Source organism: Balaenoptera physalus (assembly GCF_965194825.1).
Source record: "Balaenoptera physalus genome assembly, chromosome: 1".
Classification (NCBI taxonomy): Eukaryota; Metazoa; Chordata; class Mammalia; order Artiodactyla; family Balaenopteridae; genus Balaenoptera; species Balaenoptera physalus.
The window spans coordinates 32,806,526-32,828,393 of NC_138882.1; the positions used below are offsets into that span (position 1 = coordinate 32,806,526).

Sequence of the window (21,868 nt, forward strand, 5' to 3'; positions counted from 1 at the left end):
CGCAGGCCTCCCACTGTCGCGGCCTCTCTTGTTGCGGAGCACAGGCTCCAGGCGTGCAGGCTCAGTAGTTGTGGCTCACGGGTCTAGTTGCTCCGCGGCATGTGGGATCTTCCCAGACCAGGGCTCGAACCCGTGTCCCCTGCATTGGCAGGCAGTTTCTCAACCACTGAGCCACCAGGGAAGCCCTGGCAGGTGGATTCTTAACCACTGCGCCACCAGGGAAGTCCAAGTGAATTTTTATTGATGAATTGCTTGATGAATTAGGACATCACTCTTGGAAGTGGAGAAACCTGTCCTCAGAAACCCCAGGGGGAAAATAAACAGTTCGGCAAATTGATCCTTCCCAGGGGAGATGAGAAGTAACGTGTGGACTAAGACAGCCCCGGTCAGGTGGGCGTCTTTGGCCATGGCTAGGATGTAAAATCTCAGGGATGGAAGATCTGAAACTTGACCTTGGGACGGATCCAGTTGCAAAGTGGCATTCTGCTCCCAGAAGGAAAGAACTCCCAGCCCTTGTCTCACCTCTCTTCCGAGCTCCATCTCACATTCCCACTTCCTCCAAGAAGGCTTCCCTGAACACTCCTGCTCCTGCCTCCCCAGGAGTCCCAGGTTCTTGAAGTTTTACCCCCAGTGGGTGGCACAGTGCTGGTGCATGTTCTATGCTCCAAAAATGTTTATTGATGCTGATGAAATTGCCTGCTTAGGATCATGGAGACTGTTGTACCTACTCTGCCCCTCTGGATCCACTCCCCAGCCTTCTCCACTGTGCTCTGTGCCCCAGAGAGTTGGCCTTTTGGGACTGCACCAGTCAGACTCTCTCGTCCTTTGGCTTTGGTTAGGTTTGGTCAACGGAGGCACAGGAGTGAGAGGAGACGGCAGCATATTTGTCCCCTTGGTTCCTCCTTTCTGGCCAGAGGTTGGCAGGGCCACCCTCCTCTACTAAGGGCCTCCTGTAGAGGGGCCTCTCCTGCAGCCTCATCCACAGCCATGTTCTCTAAGGTTCTCTTGGCCGTGAGGCTATGCCTTGTGTGCTTCACTGTCCCTTAAGAGTTTCCTATAAACTTGTCCACATTTTGTAAGTGGCCTCTTCATCAGACTCTCCCCAATTCCTCCGTTTTTGAGTGGGGACTGGACCCAGTGTCCATAGGAAACTTTTTCATCCTCATGTGTAGCTTGGTGCCTATCAGGCTTCTCCAGATGCCTGTTCTACATTGGCGCCTGAAGTTGGCTCAGAAGCAAATGTATTAATTACAAGAACTTAGATGTTTCTGCATATGTCCCAATCCCCCACCGATTTCATAAATTTTCCAGCCAGAGAATGCGGGCATCTGGCCCCAACCTTAGGAGAAATCTATACGGAGTTTGGAGTTCCAGAATTGTTCTTGAAATCACAAATGATCCTGTTGCCTCCCTATGTGGTCAGTGTTTTTCTGGACCAGTTAGATTTGCTAACTGGGAGTGGGTTTTTTTGGGGGGGGTGAGGTCCCGATTTTCCCCTTGAACAATCAACCATCTAGTCAGTAAGAATCTCCAGAGCTGCTGAGTGAGCCCCGCCTGCCCACCCCCAGGCCATCACCCTATTCATGCTCCTCGAGGTCAAGCCGTTCCCTTGGCCTCCCCATTCCGCAGCACCATGTGGTCCTGCAGAGAACAAGTTTTGTCTCCTTGTGATCCCCAGGCTGCTATCCAGCCACCCCACTGCGATGGGGCTGCACGCTTCCAGCCATTCTACACAAGGTGTTTGCTCACCAGGAGGATCTGAGCAAATGAGTCTCTTGGCTCAAGGTTCCCCAACATCTCAGGGAACTCAGATCTGAACAAGAAGGTCCTGCGCTTGCTGAATCATTTCACCTAGTTCAGGGACTTCAGTAAAAGATCAGTTCCAGAGTAAAAACTCTTCTCTCGGGAGCCTCTCTGTGTGCTGCCCTAGTTTGCCTGGAGAGCCCTGAGGACCAGATCTGAAACATGCAGCCTGGAGGGAAACTGAGGCCTGGAGAGAAGCAGCCACCAGCCTGTGTCACAGGAGCCGGTGGGCGGGAGAAGGGAGCAGGGTCAGGTGCACTGCTGAAGGGAGACGGATGCTGACATTCTGAGCTGGGGGGGTTGCAGGTGGGGCAGGAATGCATGCAGGAGGACAAAGCTACAGGAGAGAAAAGTTATACAGTGGGTGGGGCGGTGTGCGCACACATGTCAGGGGGCAAGGGGTATGCTGGCAACAGCGGCTTTGGCCATATTAAGACTTGATCAGGGAACTTTTGCCAAGCGTTTCTCCCTTCGACTTCTCCATCCACACAGCCCTCACCAGACTTATCACCCTGTCCCAGTGCCAGGACCTGCGGACTGATGGTTTTGCCTGGAGTCAAGGCCCACTGGCTGGCTCTCTCCCTGGCCCGAATTGCCCCTTCCCCCTGCTCCTCCCTTTCCACCCAGGCCCCGTGAAGAAGAGCTGGCACCCTTGCCCACATAGCTCCCCATGCCAGAGGAGACACTTGAGCCGGGAGATTACCGGAGCTCTTTTTAACCAGCTTCAGCTCATGTGACTGGCTTTCGTCCAGGCAGACATATGCAGGCCAGCCCTCCAGGCAGGGCACACAGCGCTATTTATTTCCTGCTGGGTTCTCTTCAGGCAGAGCTGGCAGGGTGGGGCTTTTTCATTGTATTTAAGCCTCAGCTGGCGCCACTGAACTGCCCCAGCCTCAGCCTTTGCCCCTTTCCCAACCCTGTCGGTAAAAATAACCCCCCCCCCCATTTTGGCACCTCTGGGGAGTTGGATGGGGACTGGGGAAGGAGGGTTGCTGGGAGTGCAGTGTAAACAGTGCATGGAGGCCGGGTGTTGAATGGGGCATGGTTTTTCGATAGCAGCAGTGGAGAGTCTGGCTCCAAACCTTGGCTCTGCTGCTCACCAGAGGGACGTGGGTATTTGCTCTCTCCAGTCTGGGCCTCGGCCTCCCACATTTTCAGTTTCGCAGAGCCTGGGCACCATTCACCCATGATCACCGAGGCAGGAGGCCTCGTACATAGTGGGTGGTCGGTGGGGGAAATGGTCATGGCTAGTGATGGACGGGGCAGTCGCCACAAAAACCCTTTGCTGACCTCCACCCCTACCCTTCGTCTTTTGGTGGGGGGGATGGGCAGGAGGAGACTCCACAGGGCATCTAGTCCGCGTCTATCATCGTATGTATCCCATTGTATGTCGGTTCTTCACCAGAGTCTAACTTTCCACTGAATTTGAGAGCAAGGACAAATGTCTTAATCACGTGTGAATCGCCCAGCACACTGCCTGGCACATTCATTTACTGAAAGAATGAAGAGAAGGTGGTAGGGGGGACCTGGTGCCCGCTGGGGAAGCCCCTGCAGAACACACAGCTGGGGGCAGGGAGAGGACACTCCCAGAGCCCGGGGCTCCAGCTTCTGACTTTACAAACTGTGACTCTGCGGTTGAGGAGCTCTCAGCCTCGGCCCCACCCAGGCTTTCCCAGCTAAAGTTGCACCTCTCTCCTCTGGATGTAGTAGAATTTAAGGCTGGGAATAAATCAAGAACGGAGGGATTACTCTCTCTTTGACATGCAGCTGCCAGGTTGAGGTAGTAGGGGTGTCGGGTGTGACACAGCAGTTGGGAAACAGTTGTCCCTGCAGGAAGATCCACCGCGGAAACCCTGGACCCTTATTTTAGCAGGATCAAGGGGAAGCACCTGTGGTCTCCTAGAGAGGTCTGGAGACTTCTCCCTCTCACTCATGCTGCTTTGCCTGGAAATCGCTCTGACATTTTAAAGCAGAGAGTGACTCTGGGTTTCAGGGAGAGGAAAGGGACTCCTGGATGAAGAGGGTTTACTGAGAGGGCGCTGGCACCAGGACAGTGTGGGACGGCTGCTCGAAAACTGTAGGAGAGGATCTCAGGGATGAAGTTCCTGACTCCATCCCATGTATTCACCTCAGTCTTGGGCTCAGACGGGGTTTGATGATGGGACAGAAGTAAAGAATGTTGATTTAGCAACCAGAGAAAACAGCAACGCAAGCCAGCTCATTGTCGAGGGAAATAAAGGAGAGAGAGGCAAGAGAGGTCGGGAAGTCTGGTGCCTGCCGTTTCCTCCTCTCCCGGGGTTGCTGTGGATGGCAACTTAGAAATAGAATGGATGTTTGAGGAGGGAACAGCAAGACTCACACCCCTGACCTGAAATCATGTCGGAGAAACCCCGAGGGTGACCCCGTCTCATCTTCAAGGTCAGAAACAGAGGGAAGTGAGAGCGACGTAGCAAGGGGATAGCGTGTCTCTACACCATCTTTTCTCCTCCGCCTGCAGCTCCGAACACAAGACTCCAACTCTCGGCAGACTCAGAACATTCTCTTCTGAAACTCTCTCCCCTTCCCACCCCATTCACTTGCAGATTTATTCAAATTTTAAAACCAGAACGGACTGTAGATAACTTGGCATTTTCTCTAACTCCACTGCCTGGCTTTTTAAAATTCTGAACAGTCTACGTTGCTGCTGGCGCGCTCCGTCCCTGACAAGTGCCACTGGAGTGCTCTTTTTCTCACACACAGCAGTTGCTCAATAAGTCACTGTCAAAAGAATAAATGCACCAATAAAGGCCTGTATGGACGGGCTTCAGAAAGGCAGAGGTGAGTTTAGTTTGGGCCAGGGCTCCACCCCAGGGATGATAAAGAATTCTCCGCGGTGGTTCGGATTGGGTATTCTGAGTCTGCTTGCCATCAGAAGCTGTCAGCAGCCACTTGCAAAGGCAGGGCTGAGCAGCCTCTGTAAACAAGCAGGGCGCATTGCACCCAAACGCATGCTACAGAAAGGTCAAGATCAGCCCTCGGCATTGGCACATACAAGCCGCTGTCACTTCATGTGCCTCTGGACTGATGCCTTCCCGGACATTGAAAAGCAAAGGACAACACACCTTGAGCTCTCATTGCCATTTCACTGCCTTTTCCAAGCTCTGATGAGCTTTTGCCTTAAATGGAACAAAAAAACCATAGGAGTGTCCTGGCTTGGGGTGTACTAGATCATGGGGAAATCTGAACAGCTATGTTCTTTTAACTTCCCCCTGGCCTGTAGTTTCTCCAGCCGAAGTTAGTTTTTCTAACATGCAGCAGCTTCATGTGAGTTATGGGAAGGTCCTTTTCTAGCTTTAGGCCCTGCTCTCATAAGGCAGGAAGCCCATTCAAGAATCCAAGGGACAATTCAAGGGTGGCAGAAGGCAGTTCTTCCGTGTCCACTTAGCTCCTGTTGCCAGGGCAGGAAGGGCTCAGGGCCAACCAGAAGCAGGCAGCAGCTAAGGTGCCTGAGGGCCCCTAAGAACATTCTTTCCCTTTCCATTTGCTCAGTTCCCTTAAGCTTAACGTTACCCACAGACAAAAACCCCCGGAAACTTCCCAAATAAGCTGCATTCCTTAAACTGCTTGCCAGACCTCATCCTTAAGCTAAGCTTAGGCCCCAGGAGAGTAAATGTGATAACTCTCTCCTGATGGGAGAGCTGATTGTTAGGGCTCTGGGAAGCAGGCCATCCCCTGAGTACCGCGCCTGTTTCCCAATCTCCCTTCTTTACAACAATGCCAGAGCTTATGGACAGATGCTCTGGGGAACTAAAAGGATATTATAGGATGAATCTCTACAAGGCTGTTTCTCATTCCACTTCTTTTCTCATCCCAATATTTTCTTTTTTGAGCATTTTCTTTCTCTATCATTGTCGTCAAGTTAAGAGAGGCAGTACCTGCAGCACAGCCCTAAAAATTCAGTGATTGATAACTTGCCTACCACACTGGGAACATTTCAGAGTATAGCACTCAGGGCCTGCTGGGAAAGTTGTCAGCCTTGGTTTTGAAACAGTTATGAGATGCTGAAAAATTCTCAAAGCAATTTTTATTTTTTAAAAAACAAACAACCTAAAATAAAATAAAATTTAAAAAAACCACTGACTCATCCATGCCAAACTGCGCTTTCCAGAGGAAGTGTGTCAGCAGATTCAAGTGAACAATGATAGAATCCCATGATCCCAAATGATTCAAACCTGATGCTTTAGAGGCTGACATCCTGAGCTGAAATAGCCACAGGTCACCATCTGGCCTGATTTAGGGGAGTCCTTTCTTTTTAGTTTATTTCTGTGGTAGCAGAAGAGGTGAGAATCTTTCGAGTCAACTGTCAGGCAGGCTTCTCCTGTTATAGAAAAAATTATGAGAGCTTGGGCTTGACTTAGTGGTTGGTGAGCTATATTAAGAATCATATTCTTTCTTTCAAAGTCTAGACGATATATTTGTAGCTCTGGCTTATCTCAGGGGCTATGGCTCTCAGGGACCAGAGAGCTTTTAGTCCTTACATGGTTGGGTTCACTTAAAAACTTTTCTCACTGAAATTAGCAGGCATAATTTGACAGGCACTTGGAAAGGATTACCCCTAATCACATTCTGGTTGAAGGCCAGGTTTGGAAGTAAATTCTTTTAAAATCTTGGGCTTTAGGAAGCACAGTTTGAAGGTGAAAGCGGGACATGTCATGTTGAAAAGAGAATATTAAAAATATTATTAAAAACTGAGAGGCTGATTCCTGGCAGAGGACAACTCTTCCTTGATTTGCTGATCCCTGGCCTCGTCTCTCTCCTTGTTTGGAAGACTCCAGGTTGCTCACGTTGTGGATGCCTGCAGTTGCTCTGTGCATATTAAGTTATAGGGCTCTACAGACTGGTCACCTCCGGCGAGACTGAAGAGACAGAGGAGAGCATGTTCCAGCAATTCTACCTGGTTCAAAGGATAAGCTCTTATCCTTAATTCTCAAAAGAGAAAAAGCATACAGACGCAGTCTGGAACAATCATTGTCACTCTTCCAACTTCCGTGTTCATGACATTGAATAATAGATGAAAGAGAAATAGTCAAAAGTAAATGAGAAAGAGTTTTCCATGATTCGCTAAAGTAGTAGGAGTATTCTGTTAGGAAAGCCCAGAACAATTTATCGGCTGCTACCTAAAATTTCGCATTTAACTTTAATTATGCCTAGTTAGGAATTAAGCAAAACAGAAAGTTTCAACATGACTAGCTGCTCCAGATCCCGACTGTTTCACGGTTGAAATTTTTGTTTAATCTTTTGTTCAGTTTTTTGATCACGCAAGAAACCCCGTTCTTAACAGATTCAGTGTCATGAAAACTAAAATATAATGACATCAGCCAGCTAACCTGTCTGTCCCAATCCGCACCTTAAAACACCTAGGAATAAAGTATATACTACTATGGTCATAAATTAATTTCATCTGGGAAAGGAGATGCAGGTTAGACTCTTTCCTTCTTCACAGAGCCCCTGGGAGACAGAAGCAGACTCTTTAATATCATAGTTAGGTTACGGTTGCATTTTCCTTTTCATTATTATCAGTATCAAATACCGGACCGGAAGAAGGTGGCCTCACATAACCCTTCTCCGATTACCCTCTCTCAAAAAGAAGAGATCGGAGATTGACTACGTAGGTCAACTTGAAAGAAGACAGGAGGTGAGCACACTCCTGGTACACGGAGGGAAACGAACCCCCATCATCTGCACACGCTCGGTAGCGTCACAACCGGTTAACTCAGAGCTTCGTGATGAATGGGAATGCCCGTCTGAAGCTTGCACTCTAATACAAGGAGAAATCGTGCCAGCACATGATGAACAGATCAGTCACTGTGAGGGTAGAACGTGGGATGGAGTCTAATAAAATAAGCAGGTATTAGCCGGATTAGCCAATTTTCCATGTTGAAAGAAAAACATGATCTTAGGAATGAAATAAAACAAACATTCCTACCCAGCTCTGTACTGTGTCAACAACAGTTTGGAAACTCGGTTGATTTCGTGAATTTAAAAATCAATATAAGGGGTGAGAAGAGTCCCTCCCTGGATGGCAGTTTGGAATGGAAAGAGCTTGGCAAGGTTGCAAGGAAAGCCAAATGGATCTGAATTAAATGCTTTTTTTTTCAAATAAGTTTTCTTTAAAGCGTTTAAAAGTTCCACCTAGAATTGTATTTAAATTTTCCTATAAATTAAAATAAAGTGAAAAACAGTGACCCCGCTCCACTCTTTGCGGCCTGGCTTTTGTTTCTCACTTTACCGTTAGAAAAGTCGGGTTAGAGTTGTGTGGGTGTTGGGCGTTTAAGCTCCACTCTCCTTAATCAGGAGAACCACCTCAATGTTGTGACGCTCCAGAGGAAGCAGCTTGCCCAAGTCAGAGATGAAATATATTCGGAGTCAGGCATCAAACCCAAGTCTCCTCACTATTTTATTCGTTCCTGGGGCAAGGGGAGAATGACGGTTGTTAGTGTGTATTTCAGAATCCAGTTCTCAAACTTTGATGTGCATGTGAACCCCCTGGGAATCTTGTTAACGTGCAGATTCTGACTGATAAGGTCTAGGGTGGGGTCGGCACTCTGTACTTCCAGGAGATGCTGATATTGCTGGTCTGGCCCACAGGCCACTCTGAGTAGCAAGAGAAGTCCACTGCCTGCTAGTGAAGACACTGAAGTGGACTGGCTAAAAGTCAGTCACAGCAAGTTTGGGTCAGGAAGAGCTGGGACCGTATCACCCACCCATCTCTGCATTCCCTGCTAAGCCCCCGTCGTGTGCTACACCTCACTGCTGACTCTTACTGAATTGGAGTGAACTTTGGGAAACACCCAAAGGACTGCTGACAAGCCATGTGGTAGTTGGCAAGGCTTTGGGAAGGCAGTGCTCACAGATCAGTGAAGGAATACATCCGAACACGGTTTCTCCCATTTCTCAACTTAGAAACAGTGTATCTTTAAAAACCCTGATCATCATCTCCAGAAGTAAGATATGGAGAAGACACACGGAAGAGAATTAGCAGACAGTTTCTGGCATTCTCTTGGAGCTGAGTGGTTAAAGATAAAACTAACTCATACACTAAGATTCAATGACCTTTATATTCTAGTGACAATGATAATAATAGATGATATAAAGAAACCTGCCACCTCATTCCTAGAGTTCAATCAGAAACTTGGGACTTCACCCTCATTTCCTCTTCCAGATTTTGTCACCTTCAGAGATTTAAGGAAAACAAACACTTTTGGTTTCTACTGTCATCCTTCTCATTGGCTCCAAAAAATCTTGACCAAATAAAGTGATAATTTAATCAAGATGGGTGGGGCGTCAAAAAGACACTGACATTATAAAATTAAAATAGCAGCAACTATTCTTAGCTGACAAATAAGTAAGGCATAAATAATTCTATCTCCCCAAGATGCTCCTCAAATGTGCCATCGAAAAAGAACTAACCAAGCCTCAGTTTTCTTATCTGGTTAATGGGGATAATAATAATTCCCATCCTGCAGAGGTAGCAAATGAGATAATGCTGCAGGTTCATTGCCTGGTATTTTGTGGGGTACCCATTTTCACAACTGAACAATTCTTTCCCCAAAAAGTGGACAATGCAGGTGAGAATCCAGATGTATAATTGGTCCATGTTGAGGGATTATGAGGCTAGTTCAGTGAGAAGGGCAAGGAGGAAGGAGAATTGAGGATGCCAATGAGACACGATCATGGGATCCAGATTCAGAGGAACCAAGTGAGATGAGGAGGGAGTGATGGTGGTGGTGAAGGGTGGGGAAGGTGGTGGCTGCTGCTCCCGAGGGAGGGGGTTGCAGAGATGAATCAGCCCGGTCCCTGCCCTCTAACTACAAAAGCCATTCCACCCACACACTTCAGGGAACAACACAACCCAGCCAAACTGCCCTCATCACTTTGTCACAACAGTGGAAATGTTTCTGTCTGGAAGACTGGTCAGATCCTCCTGAATGTCCATATACCTTAGACCTTCTATTGAAGCCAAGATTTTCTGAATAGCTGACCCTTGGAGAAAGTTGCATTGATTTTGAGATTGGGAGCCTCGTATCTAGTTTCCAAATAGCAATACAGAGTGTTCCTCATTCATGATGTTGCATACTACTTGATTTACTGTGATTCAACAAATGTAGTTCCAAGCCCCCCAAACCCACACCCAGGAACAAACCTTGGAGTACCTTTCTTCTCTCCAACTCCACACTGTAAAAAAAAAAAAAAAAAAAAAAAATCAATAAAAGGCGGCGGGACTTCCCTGGTGGCACAGTGGTTAAGACCCCGTGCTCCCAATGCAGGGGGCCCAGGTTCGAGCCCTGATCAGGGAACTAGATCCCACATGCATGCTGCAACTAAGAATTCACATGCCACAACTAAGGAGCCCACGTGCTGCAACTAAGGAACCAGCGAGCCACAACTAAGAAGCCTGCAGGCTGAAACTAAGGAGCGTGCCTGCCGCAACTAAGGAGCCCACACGCTGCAACTAAGGATCCGGCGAGCCGCAACTAAGGAGCCTGCAAGCTGCAACTAGGGAGCCCACCTGCCACAACTAAGACCCTGTGCAACCAAATAAATAAATAAATATTAAAAAAAAAAAAAAGTCAACCAACTTGACCTCTTTAATTAAAATGACAAAAATGGCTAAAGAACAATCCATCAACTGTAAGACACAGCCTGAATCTCTGTACTAACTCTGATCCAATTTGGTCATTCAGTGCTATGGCTGGGCAGGGATCCAAGCAAAAATCTGACAGTGGCTGGAAAAAGGGTGACAGCTTCTAAAAACTACAATTGTCCCTAAACTTGAAACACACTCATAAACCTCCTCAAATCCATCTGGCACAACCGCCATGTTTTAGAGCAGCCCACTCTCCCCAAACTTGAACCGGCCCGCAGAAGACAGTCATGCCAACTTGAATGACTCTGCTCTGCGTCACCCTCTAGGTTGCCAAATTTAGGCATAAACACATCCATTCACCCTCCCAGAGCTTTCTAGAATTTGTACAGTGTCATGGGTTGTCTATATCCTGTCGCTTGGCCCAGGTTCTGTAACCTCATGGTCCATTCACTACACAAAAACAGACCACACGCCAACCTCAGCCACAGGCTCCCTTCTCTCCCAAGTCACACACAATGCTGGCTGACCAAGGAGACATCTCACTGACAACACAGACATCGAAATCCAGCACGTGGCAGATGTGTCTGGGGTTGCAGTCCTTTCAACACAGTTTGCTTAAGAGAGCAGGTCTCCCACACAGATAACGACTGGAAAAACCACCTCACCATATGCTCTGCCTAGATAATGCAGGAGTCTTACACGACTTCTCTGTAAGTTAGAGCATTCAGCAGGAGTTAGGGGGCTGAAAGGAGTTGCATATTCCATTGCCTTCTGTAAACTAGGGGTAGGGGAAATAATTAAGGTTTTAAATAGTCCACTTGCTCAGGCCCCAGAAGTACCAGGACATCCCCCTTTGTAAGAGGCTGAGGTCACAGTCTGAACCCTTCTCTGCCCTGTGGTCCTTGTGCCTGAGAGGCTGGGGCCGTGCTCTGGACATTTGTTCTCACAGCCTGTGCTGTGAGGAATACTTTTGGTTAAGGCAAAAGTTCCTTAAGTAACAGGCCCATGGCATTTTCCTTCTTTTTGTGACTGTGCTGCCCAACAGAAACAGCCTCGTTCCGACCTTATGGAATCTGTAGAGACTAAATTCTATCACAAAAATGGAACTGGATAGTCCTGAGAACAGTGTTGGAGAAAGCAACGGTCTACTCTGAAGAACACACTGTCAGGACAGGATTCAGGTGGACTCTTGTTTTGGAGGAGGGTGGAAGCAGAGGCACGGCAGGCAGAAGAAAACAAAACTGCAGCAGTGAGTTAGTTACCGTCCCTTTCACCATCCTTCTGAATAAGGCATCCGGCCAGCAATTAGTTTTATTACCAGCCCTCACTGTTTAAATCTTAGCAGAGAAAAAGAAAGGACGTTGAAGTGAAGAAAAAATGAAATGGATTACCACCAGTTTCTGGATTTTCTTCTTATATCTGAAGCTCACTCCCAGTCTAGGGAATAGTCTTCGGTTTAAACTGAAAGTGAGAAAATTGTGGCACATTAAGGTGGCAGATAGCTGGAAAGAGGAGCGAAAGCAATGAGGCTGTAGTTAGGGTTATGTGATAGCAATCACTTTTATAAGGAAAGAGTCCATGGAAATGCAGAACTGCAGTTTGCAGGCTGATTCTACCTTTAACGTTCTGGGTCATTTGGGGCCAAGAACTTCTTTATCTTCCTTGGAGATGGGAGGAGGGATGCATAGGACTTGTTTTAAAACCAGTACTTTGTGAAGTGGTAAGATGTCTGTAAAATGCTTTGAGAGCCCAGGAAACAAACCAGTGGCAAAATAATAATAAATAAAAATAATAACGACAACATACAATAAAAACACCATGCATCACAGAATTGAAGGGCAGAGAAATGAGCCACTTGGAAGCAGTGACGAGACTTTTCTAGGGGACCCACAGCTTCCCGGAGCTTCCCCCACCCTGTACTCTGCTGTGAGCCCTTTCACCTAGCATGAGCCCACAGGACAGGCTGCTGGCGCGAGAGATCTAGCTTTGAGTCTCATCTATAACTACGGCCATGTCCCAAATTAACCCTCTAGAACAGATGCCGAGGGAGACTAGAAGTGAATGTTCAGGATATACTTTCTGGTATATCGTTTACCTTGAGAGAAAGGGATTTAAACCAACAGAATAATACACAGGTTGATGCACACCTGACAATAATAACAAAAGATGCACTGACCTATAAAAAGCCTTTTACTATGTGTCCCAGGATGGCCAATACAAGCTGGTTAGGTAATTAGCCCTTCAAGAGTTCTTTTACAGTCATATAAAAATGCTTTGCCTTGTTAAAAAAAGATATCTAGTCTACCAAAAACATATCCATGAATGGGCTTGGGTTTTTTTTTCCATTTTCAGGTTTGCAAGATAATTAAAAATACCTACATATCGTCTCTGAGCACACCAGCTGTCCATTAGCTAATCAGTTTTGGCAATACACTGCACAGAGGTATACCACCACTGGTTTCTGACATTAAGTTAGCTTTAAGCTTATTGGCTATTCCTACAACTGGAGGCAGCTTGGAACCCAGGCCCTGGAAAGCATTTGCAGAATTTACTACCCTTTTGCCTGACACCTTTTCAATGGTGAGAGGTCTGGGCACAGACTTGCTAATCCAAGGGTGTCTTAGTGCTTGAGCTGGGGTCAGGCGGGCAGAGGGGTCCCAGTGAAGACACCTTTTCAAAAACTCTACGAATAAGTAATCATCACACCCCTTCAGTGCTGTCCCCCAGTCTTTGCTGCCTGGGGGACCCCGCTTCTTACCCCTCCGTGAACGACCTCCCACAAGCACAACCCTCCCATCTGCCTGAGTGGTCACAGAACAGTAGCGAGGTAGGCCCTTGGAGTTAATAAAGTACTTGGCACGTTTGGATTGCTCCAGGAGTTTTGGTGGTGGCATCCCTAGAAGCTCCATCATACAGGCCAGCTGGTCTCCTTCATCCTCTCCAGGGAAGAGAGGCTGTCCTGTTAAAAGTTCTGCAAGGATGCAGCCAAAACTCCATATGTCAATGGGCGTGCTGTAGCGGTTTCCTAAGATGATCTCCGGAGCTCTGTAGAACCGAGACTGGATATATGTGTAAAGCTTCTGGTACTCAAAACAGCTGGACCCAAAGTCAATGACCTTAGTCGCACTGCGCCCATGGTGTTTCAGGAGAATGTTTTCTGGCTTCAGGTCACAGTGAATGATCTTGTTTTTGTGGAGAGCATCCAAGGATTGCAAGATGGATTGAGCAAACTTGCGAACCAACTGGATGCTAAAACCCTGGAACTTGTTTTTTTTAATGAGCTCATAAAGGTCTATGCTCAGCAACTCAAAGGCCATGCAAACATGGTTCCGGAACGTGAAACTTTCCAGCATATGAATAACGTTCATGCTACCAGTTTTATCCTGCTTTTTAAGATGCTCCAAAATCCGGATCTCCTCGGCTGCTTGGCGATGGAAGCGCTTTTCATTGCGTACCATCTTCAGGGCCACGTACTGTCGAAGTTTGTGATCATAGACCCGGGCTACCTGCCCAAAACTGCCCTTGCCAATAATTTTCAGCACCTCATATCGATAAGCTAGATGGTCTCGAGGCACGTGAATATAGGCCCCATCTGCATCATCATAACCCCCATTATTGGGACCACCGATAACGCCATGTCTTTTTTTGGCATTTGGACCCACAAAGTAAATTTCTGGATAATTGATGATTTCCAGCTTCTCATAAGCAGTGAGGTGGTGTTTATATTGCTTCAGTGCTTGTTCTGGAGTCAGAGGCAACACTTTGGATGCTTTGGATGAACTGCTAGATTTTACTGTATTCAAACTATCTGAACTTTTACCCTGAGAAACTGTAGGAGAGCATTTTTCAGAGTCGTTGATGCCATCTGACTGAAAAGTATCAGATCTTCTGTTGCCAAATTCTTGAAATAGTTGTTCTACCTTCATCTCACCTCCATTCAGGAAGCACTGAGTAGGATTTCTTGTTAAATGCTCAGTGGTGATCTACGGCAAAGAGAAGTGAAGAAGTTAAAGTCACTAAAAACGGTGGAAGAATGAAAGAATCGTCCCCCTGACTGAACAAAACAACAAAACATGCCAGTTGTGTAGTCAAAAGACCCAAAAGTGCAATGAGAAAAGCAGGAGTCTCTAGAAACTCGTGTTATGTTAATCCTCAGGTTCCCTGACTGCTATGGCCACCCCAACCCCACTACATAGGCCTCCCTTTGTTCAAGACAAGACGGTCATCTTACCATACCCGGAACATGCTAGATTCCTTCTAACTGGTATGTCTTCCTACCGAGAATCTTTTCACCCCATCCACTCAAATCCTACGCTCTTTCAAAGCCCAATTCTAGTCCTCCCTCTTCCACTTAGAACTACTCCAAGCCCATACTAACTATGGGCTTACTTACACTCACATCTTAACTGCAGCTTTTCGAGTCTACCACATAATCTGGCACTTGTTTTTTTTGTTCGTTTGTTTGTTTTAATTTATTTATTTTTGGCTGCGTTGGGTCTTCGTTGCTGCACGCGGGCACGCGGGCTTTCTCTAGTTGCGGTGAGCGGGGGCTACTCTTCGTTGCGGTGTGCGGGCTTCTCATTGCGGTGGCTTCTCTTGTTGTGGAGCACGGGCTCTAGGCACGCGGGCTTCAGTAGTTGTGGCACAGGGGCTCAGTAGTTGTGGCTCACGGGCTCTAGAACACAGGCTCAGTAGTTGTGGCACACGGGCTTAGTTGCTCCGCAGCATGTGGGATCTTCCCGGACCAGGGCTCGAATCCGTGTCCCCTGCATTGGCAGGCAGATTCTTAACCACTGTGCCACCAGGGAAGCCCGGCACTTGTTATATATATACTGTCCTATATTGTTTACAAACTGTTTCAAGTACCTTCCCAAATCTTAAGGGCGTGTACCAGGAGCAAAATAATACATATTAAAGTGTTCTGTAAATGATAAAGGGACAGAGGCAGGATGTGACCCCAGGTCTTCTGAATCTTGGTCCAGAACATTAACATAACCTGGTACCAGGTTCTCCTAGTGCCTGTACTATTCTCCAGTAGGGCTGAATGTTGACTTTGGCCTGGAATCAACCAAGGCCTCATCATCTACTCCTGGGTCCCCAAATAAATGATCACATCTTTCTATCTCAGTTCATTGAATCAAAAAATTTCTAATCCAGAGAGAACTCTTGAGATCACCAAGGCCAATTCTTTATGTATCTGATGAATAGCAGTGAGAATCTAAGGCCCCAGGGTGCTTCTTGTAAAACTCTCCTAAAGACAAAGAGTCTCCTTTCTCTCCCCCTCCCTTGCTCATAGACACATACACTAGTCTCCCTCAGCAAAAGCCTACGTGACAAAGGCATACAACTCTTTTTACTTGATTTGGCATCACCTTTTCCTGCAAGGAACAATAACCCACAGAAAAAACTCTACTTACTAAATACCTCTGAAATGAAATAAGATTCTTTGAAACGCGATGGAGGGAAAGACAACGAAAAAGCCAAACACTAAAAAAAATACTAAGAAAAATATAATGTGCTAGAAGGAAAGAAGAAAAAAAGTGCTAAATCTGTTGTTTAAAAAAAAAAGTCCGGGATACTTCAAAGAACAACTATTTTTCTTAACAGACCCTGAAGAACTGTACCCCTGATCTGTATGATTGAGAGACTCTATGATCAAGGGTAGATAATTCCAGAGAAGCTCTGAGCTATATTTATGATCTCTTAAAATATAACACAGATTATAAGGTAATGATCCAAAGTGGCCAACCATTTAAAAAATAGAATTTTAATATAACCTAAGCAAACAACACCTGACCCATCACCTATGTAAATAAAAATATAAAAGATGAAAATATAAACAACAAAAAAGGGATGAAAAAAAAATTAAGTGTTGGCATACTTTAGACAGCCCCTAATTTAGTTACAAAAGCACGACATTAGTTCCTGCCTGCTTCTTTTAGGTCATTTAATCAATTTAAACATTTATATAGTACTACAGTTACAAAACTGAGGCACTGCACCATCTTACATATAAGCAAAGCAGCCAGTACAACGGTAGCCATACTTTGGCATTGAGTTTCTAAATAAAGAGGCAAGATACGGACCAGGAGAGATCTCTGATACCAAAATAGAGAACTATCACTAGTCAAGAAAATAAAATAGGCTTGCAGACAGAACCTAAATACCTTGTTAAAATGTAAATATAATGCAACATTTTTTTTATCAGCAATTAAGTCAAATAACCATTCCTGTTTTTAGGGATGAAAAAAAAAGGTCTCATCCATCCATCTAACATTCACATGAGCATTAATTGTTCACAATTATAAAAGTGCCAAAAAACAGGTTACCTCAAGGCACTACAATCTATTAGGAGATAGGTTTGGCTGAGCTAGGGAATTATAATTATTTGGTTTTAGGTAGATTTACATAACAAAACCAAATATTTGCATGCATCTAAACCAGTTTTCCTTAAATTTTTACTACCTAACCTAAATGCATCTGAATATTTACTGCCAAAGTCTTGGGGACACATTCTGAAGAAATGTGAAGTCAGAAGGCCTAGGCTGGGGTCCTGGCTACACTGCTCAAAAACTGTAGGTCCCAGGGTAGGCTTAACCTTTAGCCCAGTTTCTTAGCCTCAATTTCTTTATCTTTAGAATGTGGATAATAATACCTCCTTGCACGATGTTGTGTGAATCAAATTATAATTAATAATATATGTGAAAGACCCTCAGAAACTATAAAACATGTTAAAAACACTGGTAACAATTAGGCAAAATTCTCAATATATTGTTTAAACTCCAATACACCCTCCCTTTCCCCTTTTAGCTTATCTTTTCTCTCTGTGGTGCCATCCTCTGCAGCTCCAGACTCTCCCTCCGCCAGACATCTGGCATCAACTATGCCTTCTGCTCCATGAAGGCCCGCACAATCAGCCTTCCCTTAGGATGCATGGAAACACCTCACCCACTTTCTCCCCCACATAAAACCTCCTTGCAACTTGCCGTGCAATTTAATGGGTTATCTCTCCAGAGATATTTGACCTTTAACAAGATCAATGCCTTAACCCAAGGGAATTGACTCTCTAGGACCCGCAGTCATCAATGACAAGCTGGTAGGAAAGGTATTTGTGGTCCAGGGTCCACCCCTGGGTGGACCTACTATTTCACCTACTCTGCCTACATATAAGGCTGTGCTGGCTCTGGAGGTCTTCATTTCTGTTTGTGATAAAGAGAGGGTCTCAGGTACAGAATGTTAATAAGAACAGAAATTTAATTTCCACAGAACTATTACAATAAGATTAAGGATGTCATTTGGATTTCCTGACTCATGGTTTTTCCTTAAAGTGAGCCTAAATCTCTCTCTCTGCAAATTAAGTCTCATTTTGCCCTCCGGAACTACACAGGAGTGTCCAAATTTCCATGTTAAAGCCCTTCAGGTACCTAAAAGGAGCTGTCCTGCCTTCACCAGTTTTTCTCTAGGCTCATCATCCCCACCACATCCTCCACCTCACACGCCTGGGTCAGGCTGCCTTACTATATCCTATTCACATTCTCAACACGGGCTGCACGTTATGTATCTCTGCAAGTGTGGCTCCCAGAACAGAACAAGACACTTCAGGTCTAGTCCCCCTGTGGACTGTCAAGGTTTGAACCTCCAATGAATCTGAAGAATTCCAGAAAGGAATTTTTTCTACACAGGGAGGGGTTCTCGCCTTAGCTGTCTTTCCTTTCCTGTAATAACTCAAATACTGGTCTGAATCAATTATGGATCAAGTCTGCTGTGCTAGAAATAAAATCTTCCTTCCATTGTTCTAGGAGAATCTACAATTTTCACACATGTTAAAGTAGTTACAAAACACTATATATGTCTAGTCTAGGGTTATAATCACAATAACTGACCAATGTCTGCAATCGACTTCAAATATTTTAACTATGTAATTATATCCAGAGAGATAAATAATGCCAGATTAATCATGTTTTATTTAAGAATCCTTTATATACATTGTTAATTTGGAGCACTTTTTTTTTTTAACACCTGTATTGGAGTATAATTGCTTTACAATGGTGTGTTAGTTTCTGCTTTATAACAAAGTGAATCAGCTATACATATACATATATCCCCATATCTCCTCCCTCTTGCGTCTCCCTCCCACCCTCCCTATCCCACCCCTCTAGGTGGTCACAAAGCACCGAGCTGATCAATTTGGAGCACTCTTGACGTTTCAAATAGAATCTTCAACTGTGTTAATCAAGTCTTGAAGATCTTGTTGAGAAATTCAGAAAAGGAATATCCTTCTCGTCCAGATATAGAAACACCACACTCTCCCTCGCTCTCGACCCTAAATCTCTGCAACACAAAGCTAACCCAATAAAAGCCTGTGAGCAGATGATTTATAGCTTACAACAAGAATGTAAGGGCATCTTGGATAAACAATGAAGCCAAAGGACTTTGTGAAATAAGCAATAGCGTCTCGCAATGAAGTCATGGCATAATGAACTATAAGTGTTACTAAGAGGTCAAAAGCACTTTTTTCAGCAAAATTTGCAAAGACACCATTGGTTTAGAATCTAAAATCTTGTGTTTTGCAAGCTGTGTTACTCTGAATACCATACAGTAAAAAAATTCATTTTGATCCTGAAACATACAATTTAATTGCCGTACTATATGGTGATTAGCACTGGCCAACTCTGAAGTAAAGTTAAAATGGACTTTAAGTCACATGATGACCACTTGCAAAAGTTTCCCAGAGAGATGTGCTAATTGTCAGCAAGTAACCACGAAATCTGATAGTCAACACAAGGAGTATATAGGTGGTTCTGGAGCTCTTAGAGGTTTTTACATATTAAAAAAAAAAGCTTGTGGAGAATGGAAACTTACTACACTTCAGAAAGGAGATTAAAAATAATAGGGTGACCAGCATTCCAAATATATATAGCCCGTATTTTGTAATATTATTAGCCTTGAAAGTAGTGAAGGGGTTGATTTTTAATGGCAAAAGCTGACAAACCGTTGGGAAGGACTATGAAAAATGCAAGCAATTTTTTACATAGAAATAATTTTAGGTCTTAAACAGAAATATGAAGGAGAATTATTGATAAATTAGTCTACTCAATTATTCAAGTTGTTCATTGATGATATATGCAGCAAATTTTAAAGTCACAGGATAGATTCTCCCTGTCACGGAACTTGTCCAAACCCTGCTCTCCCTACCACTCTATGAGTGGCGAGGGAATGGGAATTAATTTATTATTTTAAACGTAAAACGGTGTCAAAAGCTAAATGTCTGCAAGCTCCAAAATGATTAAATGCATCGAAACCAAAATGTATTGTTCAAGTTTTATTTATGATCTATAAAATGGTTCTCTTAAGCATACCAATAAGCTAGGACTGCATTTCTGCCGTGCAGGAAAAATCTGCAGATCTGTAAGTTCAGAGGTATTTTCTGTTTCTTGTTCTTGTTAAAATGAGCCATCATAATATACTGTACATATCATTCTATTAAAAAAATAACCACTATCTAGATAAAATTAGCATGTCATTTTTTTCCCTCTTTACCCCAGTGATTGAAAGGAATAGGTGGGCTCCAAGTCAAAATCATTCTGAAAAGCTGAACTTGGACCACAGAAATTGTTATTTCAAAGTCAAGAAAAAGCAAAAGTGAATAAAAAATAGCCTGGGTTACCAGTGAGATGTGACTGTACCTTGACCATTTAAAGTAGCACTTCCTCCTTTCCAAGCCCATTAGAGCTCAAAGAATTACTTCATTTACTTACATTTAGTCTTCTGGGTAGAGGTGGTTCAGAAGGATTGCAGAGTGCATTTGAACAGGGTGGGCATTTGGTTTCATCTATCATCATGAAGGTATCATAGACACCATCACCCAATCTAGTTGAAAGGATTACAGATAAAATCTGTCAGTACCTGAAGTATATACATTTGTATTTCCAAAACACCCTGTGTCTTAACTGCTTCATATCTGCTACAAAGAATAATTAATACAAACAAATGTCTACACTGCATTTTGGCACTGAATACACACCACAGGGGTATTTGGCAGATGAAGAGAGGAAACCCAACTTTTCCTCCTTTTTTTATTTTTAAAGAAAGGACAGCATTTCTAGGTTTATATTTTGAAATCGTTAAAGTAAGTTTTACTTTCTGAATGTTGTTAACAATAGGGACTATCAAAAGAATCTCATTTAACTTACTACTTGAAAACGAACGCTAGTTGAAATCTGAAGCCTAAAAGCTAACCAGAACAAACAAACAAGACAGAGAACTGTATTTTCAAGTAGGAGACTTGGATTCTAATCTCAGCTCTACCACTGGCTACTCTACCTTCCTCTCTGAGCCGTTGGCCACATGTTGTAAATGGAAGAGTAGTTCCAGTCTACGCACTTCTGGGTCTCATAAGCAATAAATAAAAGGCCTTCTTAGGGCTGTTTTCTCTTTATTTATTTATTTACTTTCCTACTTAACATCTATCTAACTTGTAGAAAAATACAGTGAATTCTACAGCAAATACTACAGTGATTCTCTAAATTACAAAATGTACTGGATTTCACGTCTTTACCCACTTAATTTTCTGGTGGATGGTGGAAGCTAAATGCCAAATGATCATTTCTCTGCTCTTTAACACTGTGCCTCCACCGCTGTAAGGGAACACAAAAGACGGAGAGGATTTATTTAATCCACAAGATGGCCCTGAATAATGTATTTCATCTGCCACCAAGAACATGGATTTCCCAGTAACACACATCAGCATTTCATTGTATCATTTTTACATGATATACTGTGAATACAATGATAATGACCCAGCTGCAAGGGAAGAATTTTTTTTAATCTTTAAAACGATGCTGGAATATTTTAGTGGCTTATAAAAACTGTTTTGTAAAATTAGTTCTAGAGTTTTCTTAATCGATGTGTTATAGGAATACAAAGAGAAAAAAAAAACGAAAAACAAAAACCAAACAGAAAACCCACTACAAATATTTTTGGAATGTTCTCTTTTTAAAAAACATGCTTACATTCTGATAAAATTACACCTTTAACGGGAACTGCTTCATTGACAAGAACCAAAAATTCTGGATGTGACTGATTCTTTGCCAACAGCATGAATAAAACAAACAAAATGGGACAGACGTCCACATTTACAGAGAAAAAGACAGACTGAAGACCTACAAGATTTCCTATGAATAGCCAAAGGAAATTACCCAAAGGTAGTCTCCATGCAAATGAAGTGGGCAGGTGGTCCCTACTCTCCATTAAGGTGTAAAATACAATGCAAGGTGCAGAATCTCTCAAAACATGATCCACAGAAAGCCCTACTCAGCAGAGCCCCTCACCTACACCCCTCACGGCAAAGCCCTTGGTTATCTGCTCTGAGCAACAGGGCTTCTTTGAAAAGGTATTGCTCCCTGTCTCCCCCAGTTTGCTAAAAAGCCCCACAAAAAA

The 21,868-nt window shown here is 44.3% G+C and overlaps 1 protein-coding gene across 3 annotated transcripts in view; it reads right to left on the bottom strand.

Moving 5' to 3' along the window:
- Positions 1 to 21,868, bottom strand: part of DYRK3 (dual specificity tyrosine phosphorylation regulated kinase 3) — a 37,471-nt gene that overhangs the window by 6,170 nt on the left and 9,433 nt on the right. Inside the window, exons 2-6 of one of the 3 annotated variants that reach the window (XR_014263427.1) lie at positions 20,188 to 20,299; positions 12,606 to 14,412; positions 11,821 to 11,890; positions 9,986 to 10,017; positions 5,850 to 6,160 (exon numbers count right to left, since the gene is read on the bottom strand). Coding sequence is in view for 1 of the 3 variants with exons in the window: in XM_082461117.1 (XP_082317243.1) it covers positions 12,838 to 14,412; positions 20,188 to 20,299 (1,687 nt within the window). In the remaining 2 variants the exon portion in view is untranslated. Of the gene's footprint in view, positions 1 to 5,849; positions 6,161 to 9,985; positions 10,018 to 11,820; positions 11,891 to 12,202; positions 14,413 to 20,187; positions 20,300 to 21,868 lie in introns of those variants that run through there. The other 2 variants (XR_014263426.1, XM_082461117.1) reach the window with 2 other exon arrangements.